Genomic DNA, 9,235 nt, shown 5'->3' with positions numbered 1-9,235 from the left:
TAGCCGGGCTTAGATCAATGTTTGATTCAAGTGAGTTAAGTTTGATCTAAAAAAGATTTCGTTAGTAATTTTTCTCCTTTTCTTAACAATTTTTTTTTCTTGTAATTTGAACGAGCTAAAGTCAAATTAATCTCAAATTGAAATTTGTGTAGGCAATTTGGATTGGATTCAACTTTATTTGGCCCAAGACTAACATGAACAAACAGATTGAGGCCGCAGCTTCGACCGCCATGCTATCATGTATATTATGGGTTGCGTTATAACATTTGCCACATACAGTTTATTCAAAACAGTTTGTAACCAGGTCTGGCAGGCAGGCCACGCTCGAACAAAAACTTAGCTTGAGATTGGTCAACTGAGACTTAAATTCAGTTTGAAAACAAATTTATTTTGGATTCAATCCAAGTCAATTCAAACTCAGCTCGTTTAGTAAAATCAAGCCTAGTTGTTCATGGCTTGAACTTAACCTACGTGATCTAAACTTGACTTCGATCAAATTGAGTCCAGCCCTATCCAAAACTGCCTAGTTTAATTAACAAAATTTCAGGAGTAGAAAGAAGATACAAATTAACTGATATGGATATCATATACAGTCATTACTTACAATAATAAACAGGATTCCAAACCATCATTCTAACCTTTTTGATAGATGTTTTTATTATTACCCTAATTACTGTTTGCAATTGGACCGCCTAATTACTGTTCTTCCCTTTCGAGGAAAAGAATCTGCTAAACCCTCTTGACTGTTTCTCTGGAGTTGCGGTGGAGGAAGAAGAGGAAGAGGTTGACATTGCCGGCCTGTGTTTCAGATGTTTTGTATTGATTGGTTCTCTATTGATGTTTGGTTCGGTTTCAGATGGGCTACATGGGGAGCTATATGCATGCAAGGGGGACTCAGCACTTACTCTCTGCATATTGGCAGAAACAGCACTATCCGTCTCAGCTTGGTCCAAGGCTTGTAATCTCATGCTGCTAGAAGTCGGTTCATCTTCAGGGAACCTTTGACTCCTCTGGCTGTATAGGGATCCCATGAGCTCTGGTTGAGGACGCAATGAATTCAACTGCTTGCCAAGAAGATATATAGTTTCTTGACACTCTGCTAGCTTCTCGGCTGCCGCTCTCAACTCTTCCTCCTGAGATGAGACAAGCGAATTCAGACACAGGACTCATGTATGGGTAAGCTTATATAACTACCGATACATCAAGCATTAGAATAAACAAAAAATATGCTACACAAGAATCAGGGTTTTTGGTATGCTTTTGTATTATATAAAACTGGGGGTTTAGCACACATTTCCATCAGCTCTAAAAGGTTACAAGACAGTCAACCAACAGTAGTGAGTGTACAGCTAATTGTGGAAGATACAAGGACTTAAATCAAGTACAGGGAAGTCTAATTCGAGGTTATATTACAGTCTCACCTGTTTGGTCTTGAGATCATTATCAGCCTCACCACAGCACTCATTCCTAAAATAGGAAACGGAGAAATTAGAAATAAGATCATAGTTTTTAGAAGCACATGGCAATTCCAGAATTTCTAAATATGTAAACGAATCCGCCAATGCTGAGGTAATGGAACAAAAAACCAATTGCCTAGGTACCAGAAACATGAATCACTAAAGCTTTTTTAAGACAACCAAGTCCACTAAGGGCAGGGAAGTGAATCCACAGCCAAAAAACCACTTCTTGCAACAAAAATTTAAGTATACTTTATTCCATAGGCTAGTATGTAAATTTCTTAAATGAAATATTGTGGCTTATAACAAAAAACAGCAAAAAGAAGTTGGATGCTAACCTTTGTAATAGTTCCTCAAGCTCCTTGCATCTAACCAGAGCATCATTGTGACTTGTCTTTTCAGCTCGAAGCTCATTTTCCACATTTTCTATTTTTGCTCTGAGAAGGTTCACCTCAGATTCTAGTTCCTGGGCACGCATTTCAAGTGACCTGTATGACTCTGCCATACATTTGAGCTGTGTCTCAGCCAAGGTGTTTGATTTTTGAGCAGAAGCCAACTGTGATTTAGTCTCAGTGAGAAGCTGCTCAGTTTCATGTAATTGAGACTTTGTCATCTCCATAATTTCAGTACATCTAGCTAGATCCATTGCCATGTTATCTTTCTCCAATTTCAATACCTCAAACTCTTCTGGCGAGAGTGGGCAAGCAGTGGTTTTTACTTCATAGCCTCTGACTAAATTACCATCATCGAGAACCTCAGAATCTGAGGTTGGAATAGAAATGTGGTCACAGCCATTAGTATATCTTTCTCCTGATGAGTCCTGAACTACCTTATTCTCTGGTAAAGCAACCTTATCAATGCAATCTGGACTATTAGGTTCAACTTCAATACCCTTGTAGCCCAGGATATTTATTCTGAGTTCGCTGGCTTTTGCTAAGACAAGAGAAAGGTCAAAAATGAAATCAACCAAACTTTCATTGCTGTCCAAGGCCTTATTAAAGCTGACAGAGAACTTCTCAATCTTTTGGCTCAATCCATTCCTCTCAGAATATGTATCATGAACTGCCCTTACTTCTTTGCTGAGGAACAGCACAAAGTCATGAATATAAGTAATGGCTGTCAACAATTCCTGGCTTGTAACACATACAGCTTTTGGAACTGGCTTTTCATCTTGAAAGAAGTCAATTTTCTTATCTGCACTTAATTCGGCATCTCCTGGAGCCTCCCTATTGCATGAGGCATGAGAAGAGTGCACATCTGTAGAACCACAACTTGCACAATGCTGATGCAGTGTACCACGCACATCTTCAGCAACACGTTTAATATCCTCTACAATTTTCCCCATATCAGCATCATTGGACATGGACTCAAGTAACATTGAGATTCTTGATCGAAGCTGCACTATTGGAAGCTGCTCTGCCTCAGATTCTGGGATACTCTGGGACAAATCCATATTATGGTGCTGTTCAGATTGGAAATCCTCGCCAGTATTGACCACTCCTGAAGCATCGCCATTCATGATAACTTCACATTTCTTCTTATTTGCAGAGCTTGGAGGAGTAGTGGCATCATTTGCATTAGTATCATTTGATAAACAAGCCAACTTCTCCATCTCAAGAAAGTCATCCATAAGCTCCAAGTGCTTTGCATTTTCAGCCTTGTTCAACTTCTCAATGTTCTTTTCCTTCTTGAGCTCAGGGTGCTCAGAGATCAGTGCTGTTGCCCAAGAGTCTGCACAGCTTACCTTGTCATCATTTTCATCTTCCGACATGGAGGTAAAGCTAGGTGGATTGCCAGCATTCTGACTTGAGTAGCCTTCAGCAGCAATCTGAACCATAGACATTGAAGGACTTTTCTGCTGACTACCAGTTTGCAGTTGTGCCTCCAAAGTTTGAAGCTTGCTAGAAGTCTTAGCACACAGATTCCTTGAAGCTTGCAATTCGCTGTTACGCTTTGCCAAAGCTTCTTTAAGCATCTTTGTTTCTTCTTCCGTTGCCAATAACCGTTCAGTGAGAAACTCATTTTCTTTGTGGAATTTCTGTACACTATCAAGTGAGAACTCAGTAACAGGTGATAAATGCGGACTGGGTGGCTTAACAGGAGATCTCTTTAGACGGGTATCTCCATAGTCTCGGCCTAAACTTTCTACCTCTAGCTTCATTTGTGCCAAAGCAGCAGGCCCAGGCAACTTCTTCCGCACAAGTCCCCGTAATCTTTGGCACTCTGCTTCCAGCTTAGCTATCTTCTTGACACCCTCCATATGTTGCTTGTTGGCTGCTTCTGCGGACCTCATACTCATATTCTTTTCTTCATTACGAATTTCAAGCTCTTTGGAAACCACGTGCAGTTCATATTTCGCTGAATTTATTTCCCTTTCACATGATTCAATATTGCTTTTCAAAAGTTCAATTTCAGCCTCAGCTTGGGATTTTTCTTCACTTTCCTTCACTAGCATGTTGGAACGTTCTTGCAAAGACCTTGAAAGCTCAGCATTTTCCACTTCAGACCTAATGATTTCTTGGTCAAGGTTGGCTATTTTTGCTTCAAGCCCAAGCCTAATTTTGTCCCACTGCTTAGTTTTTGTGAAAACAACATCTTGCAGTTTCTTCTCATGTTCTTCCTTCAGATTTCGTATCTGCCGCATACATTCTTTAAGAGCACCATCCAAATGTGATGCTCGATCTTCAGCAGTAAGCTTCAGTAGTGTGACAGATTCTAAATGATTTTTCAATGCCAATGCTTCTGCTTCAGCCTTCTCCCAACCTACCACAAATGAAGGTCTCATTTCAAAATTTTAAAGACTAGATGAATCAAAAACCCAATAGTTTCAAAAAGCCTTTGAGTAACAAAAGTATTGTATTCAGATTAGATCTGCAACATACCTGAGACAGCCTCTTCAGCAACTTTTGAATGCTGTTTCACCAGGTTGTCCTTGGTAGTAATCTCTGTTTGGGCAATGGACAACTGTTCATTCAAGTCTTTAATTTGATCTTCCAGTGTGTGAATTTGTTCCTCATAAGTCTTCACTTGAACCTCCAGACCAGTCAGATGAGAATATGATTCCACAGAAATTTGAACATATGTTGGCTTTTTGTAATTATCCTGTCAAATTAGAAGATACCAACAAAGAAGAACAATTTAAACTACAAAAGAAGTATCACTGAAATTAATTAACCTCGTAAAACAGATACTGCTAACTATAACCCACCACCCCTATGCACATTGAAAAAATGCATCCGTGAGACCCATGGAGCTTTTAAGAACCTAATATTGAATTCATTGTGGGGCAGGAAAAAGGAGATGCTGAACAAGACTGTCAATTCAGCAAAGGGGGCTAGCAGATATTGTTATGTATGCAATTAAAAAAATTAATTTTAAACAATAGAAATAATTACATTGAGGCTTGAAATTAATTAATGTATCCTCGTTCATTTTATCAATCAAACCTGCAGTCACTATTTCACCCATTTATATCAAAGCAACATTTTATTCCATACAATCTCAACGTGGCAAATCATCTGACTACAATAGTTGAAATTGAAATGTGCATTCACAGCTTTCAATGAGCATGACTGAACTATAACTATTCATATGTAAGTAGAAACACAAATCAACAAGAAGGGTGTGCTTGAGAAATATTCTGTTATGACCTATGTTTATGTATCCCACAAGAAGGAAAAGCAAAGACAAGGGAAACAAGGGGAAAAGGAAAAGCAGTTACAAGCAGTAAAGTTGGAGATTGCAGATGGCACAAAAAGGGAAGGCACAAATGGCATGCATTCAAGGGCACTACCTACCTGATTGGTTCGGGATCCAACAGATGCCAGAGCAGTACCAACAGACTCTGAAGCAGCTAACACCTTCTCAGTCTTTTCAGATGATGATTTTTTCTTCCATGGCCAACCCCGGCGGTCCATCTCAAGCTGTATAGTTAGCACAGGAATGAAGTTTAAGCTTCAAAATGATACAAGACCACTAAAGAAAGATATACAAACGAGTGCATAAAACAACACAAATACTAAAAATTGACGTGTAACCACAACTTGCTAATTAACCATTAGCGTAGACACATCAGTCTAAATTCCAAAACAACATGACATGAATACATTTGTGATTGAGGCAGACATACCTAACCCAACAAGCAATTAGTTTTTATTGTAAAAATAAAAAATTCTCAAGTAAATACGGATCAAATTATTGCCAGAGCCTATTAAAGTGGTGAAAGGAGATGATCGGGAAAAAAAAATGAAGATATGATGTGAATTACAGCCGATTAAATAGAAAAAAGCAACTCACAAAAATGTGTAAACAATGGCTTGCATTATGTTCTAATTAAATAAAACTGAATTTTTTTTAATTGAAAAATCAAGAACATCACTGTTTCAGTTGTTCTAGTAAGAGTATAACAACGACGGTACCATCCTCTTAAAGATCTGATTGTAAAGCTTCCAATAGCTCAAGATTAAGAGTCAGAAGGAAACTTCAGATGGATGATAAAAAGTCATAAATTAAAGTTAAGAAGAATAAAACCTTTATATAGACGAAATGAGATCCAAATTAATCAGAAACACTGTGAGAACTAGTGATAAGAAAAAGAGAAAAGTGGAAAACAATCGCAAAAGTTCCTACTGAAAATACTAACTGAAATGATACTGCACCAAGCAACACTGTGATTATTTCAGGATCAGATAAGAATATGAGGTATTGACATTGTTTATAGCAGGAACAAACCTTGAAGCGGAAGATATATAGAACTGAAACCACACCGACAAAAACAGACAAAGAAACAAAACTTGGAAGCACAGAGATTTTAAATAATAACAAAGACTGGTTTCAAAAAATAGAAAAAAAAAATGGAAAACACATTACTCTTTTTAAGAGCAAGCAACAGCATAATTGGCAACAAAGGTAATAATAACAAACTAAACTGTATATATGATTAGCGGCGAAAACAGGCCTACCAGAAGTAATGTGACTTCAAAAGAGATAGAAAAAGAAAGCGCAGCATCCAATTTGTTCAAGAAAGATCTGTACTTACAGAGGTTTCAAAACAATGAGGTGGTTGCGACGGCGGAGGAAGAGAGAGCGGTGGTGGCAGTGGTGGTGGTTATGAGACTTAACTAAGCTCCAAACACATTAACTTCTAAATTAATTTGGTAAGTTTGAAACCCGGACTGATAATTTATTTAAGTATGTTTTTTTGTTTTACATCGTTGTGGAGTTTATAATGAATTGACATAGATAGCCTTGAGAAATTTAAAATGGCGAATGGGTCCCTCACGCTTGTGGGAGAAGCTAAGCTGCTGAGCTGTATCCGATAATTAGCAAAATTGTGTTTGAGTTGATTGCATGTTAGGACTTTGGACCACCACCGTCAACAGCTCATAAGCCGAAGAGTAATGAGCCGGGGGATTCCATGTATTGGCGATGCATCTGCTTTCATGGATGATCACATTTGCGCCGTTTATTTCCCCTCACAAATGAATGAGTATGGTGAGAATTGTTGCATCAGACTATGACAGCACAGGAGGTTAAAATGTAGGGCCAGTGCCCAAGTTATGAGCTGCGGGTGTTGATTTGAAGAGATCAAAGTAGAAATGATAGCCTTCCGACTCCTTTGTTGCGTCAGAATTGAAAATTGTGCCTTCACCAGGGAGATAACATCCACATGATAAATTGAAGACAAATAAAGTCTCCAATCAAATCACTGGATTAATTACAACAGTAAATAGGACATAACAAACTGTAATTACCCCAATTAGAAAATGAACTAATTTAGCCCACAAAACCGTTATAGCACGTTGCAGATTAACTTAAATTTGTTAATCTTAAATTAAAATTTAAAAAAAATTTAATTTGATTTGACTTATAATCAAGATAAATGACTTAATTTTATTTAAATTTAATTTATGATTCAATTTAAATTATATTAAATAATTATTAAAACAATATTATTTTATCTATTATTAGATAAATCGATATCGTTTTATTAATAAATAAAAAATTTGAATTATAAATCTAAATTATAAATTCAAACCATAAACTGAATCAAATTCAAATTAAATTATTTTTATTTGATTTAATTTTGACTTAATAAATTTAAGTTAAATTACCTTTTATTTAAGTTAAACTTAAGTCAAATTGGATTGTGGGCTCATGCCCTTCCTTAATTACACATAGATAACCATATCATGTAAAAATTTATGGTGTCTAGGTACACGTAATTACAAAATCTGAGCAGTCGAATTCCTAGACCAATATAATATAAATGATATATTTTCGTTAGGTATAGACTTTCTTTATTATAATTTTATCATCACTCTTACGTAATATCTCTAAATAATTATGTCATTACGGTGGTGCAAATTCCTGCATCGATAAATTACAACTTTGAACCGAAGCAAACCCAGTATCTCTTCTTACTAGTCACTTGCTTGGATGTCAAAGACTAACCACTCTGGAAAAAATGTGAAATGCATTTTCTTTTACAAAATCAATACTGTTGACCGTACGTAGCATAATCTACCACTAAATTTTGTGTGGGCACTGGTCAGGATTGTCAACGTTACGAGAATAACGGAAAAAAGCAGAAAACACAGGTAAAGGTTATTTGGAGTTTTATCAGCTCCAGGGACTCTGAGATTTCACGTTAGATTTTTGTTTTGGGTATCTAGAAGTGCAGCGCAGGCATCCATGTCGTTTTCTACAGGTTAAGCGTCTCTTTCTTTCTACCACTTCAATTGCTTAAGGTTTTGTTTTCCTTTTAATAGGGGAAAAAACTCTCAAAATCCACCCATTAAAGCATTAAAAATATTATATTTAATTCAAACTAAATTTGAATAATATTCAATTTAAAATTGATAAATTAATATTTAAATTTTAATTAAAAACAAATATATATATCTTGAAAAAGTTTAAATAAAAAAATAAAATTCTAATGAAAAGAAAATTGAAGTTTTCAAATATTTTGATTAAAAAATTTATTAATTTATTAAACTTAAAAAAATGAGGTTTAATTTTATTTAACTTTAACATTAACCAAAAATTTAACTAAGGTAGATAATGAGCGAGGGTCTAAATTTTTGACATATCGAAAGTATTTAAGAATTCTTTGAATCAGGGGAGACTTCAAATTTATCCTTTTATATAGGCCACGTGTCACTTAGTTAAGTACTGTTGCATTTCTATGTTGTTACCGTCAAACTTACTACTGTTTATCTGACTTACTTTTGCTTGTCTATCAGCCGCAGCTCTGTTTCACCTTTCTCATTTAATGCTTCATTTATTATATAATTGTGATCGACGGCTGTGATGTGTTTGCCCCTGTGTATTCTTGTCGACATCGAATCAGTACATGTGACGTCAGACGAGGAAATCGGGAAATCAAGAAGGAACAGTCGTTTGAGATGTCGGCGTGATTTGACAGTTCACATGTTACTCACTGACTCTACCATTTACAAATCGAATTCTTGACGGTTAAAATTAGGGTTTATGAATGAATATGAGGGCCCTTCAGTTTAATATGGATTAATCCGATCTGACGGCTACAATAACTCAGACCGGATTTGTCATCGGTTCAAATCTATCGGGCTTTTAAAACACTGGAAGTGGTTGATTGTCATTATTCCATCATCATGTGGAGACCACTCAAATAGAAAACGACCACGTTTCATCCAACCCGGATGTTGATTATCGAAACGGACAGCGTCGGCAGAGGGAAGCATAACGCTCACCTGCTCAATCACGACAAAACACATTACACCGAAACTAATAATTAA

General features: G+C 36.5%; 1 protein-coding gene across 4 annotated transcripts; it reads right to left on the bottom strand.

Moving 5' to 3' along the window:
- Positions 1 to 561: 561 nt before the first annotated feature.
- LOC123207856 (filament-like plant protein 4) lies at positions 562 to 6,630 on the bottom strand. 4 transcript variants are annotated; one of them, XM_044625357.1, is made up of 6 exons: positions 6,496 to 6,629; positions 5,255 to 5,380; positions 4,340 to 4,559; positions 1,796 to 4,220; positions 1,422 to 1,467; positions 562 to 1,133 (listed from the first exon to the last, which is right to left on the bottom strand). In XM_044625357.1, the coding sequence occupies exons 2-6, from the start codon at positions 5,372 to 5,374 to the stop codon at positions 693 to 695; spliced, it is 3,252 nt and encodes a 1,083-aa protein (XP_044481292.1). In that variant the 5' UTR covers positions 5,375 to 5,380; positions 6,496 to 6,629; the 3' UTR covers positions 562 to 692. The 4 variants fall into 4 exon arrangements, with proteins under 4 accessions (XP_044481292.1, XP_044481293.1, XP_044481294.1 ...); XM_044625358.1 differs by having other exon boundaries at positions 5,255 to 5,411; positions 6,496 to 6,612; XM_044625359.1 differs by lacking the exon at positions 6,496 to 6,629 and adding an exon at positions 6,419 to 6,437.
- Positions 6,631 to 9,235: the final 2,605 nt, after the last annotated feature.

Source organism: Mangifera indica, unplaced genomic scaffold (genome assembly GCF_011075055.1).
Source record: "Mangifera indica cultivar Alphonso unplaced genomic scaffold, CATAS_Mindica_2.1 Un_0112, whole genome shotgun sequence".
Classification (NCBI taxonomy): domain Eukaryota; kingdom Viridiplantae; phylum Streptophyta; class Magnoliopsida; order Sapindales; family Anacardiaceae; genus Mangifera; species Mangifera indica.
Note: the sequence above shows the minus strand (reverse complement) of the source record. Positions and strands in the feature narration are given on the sequence as shown.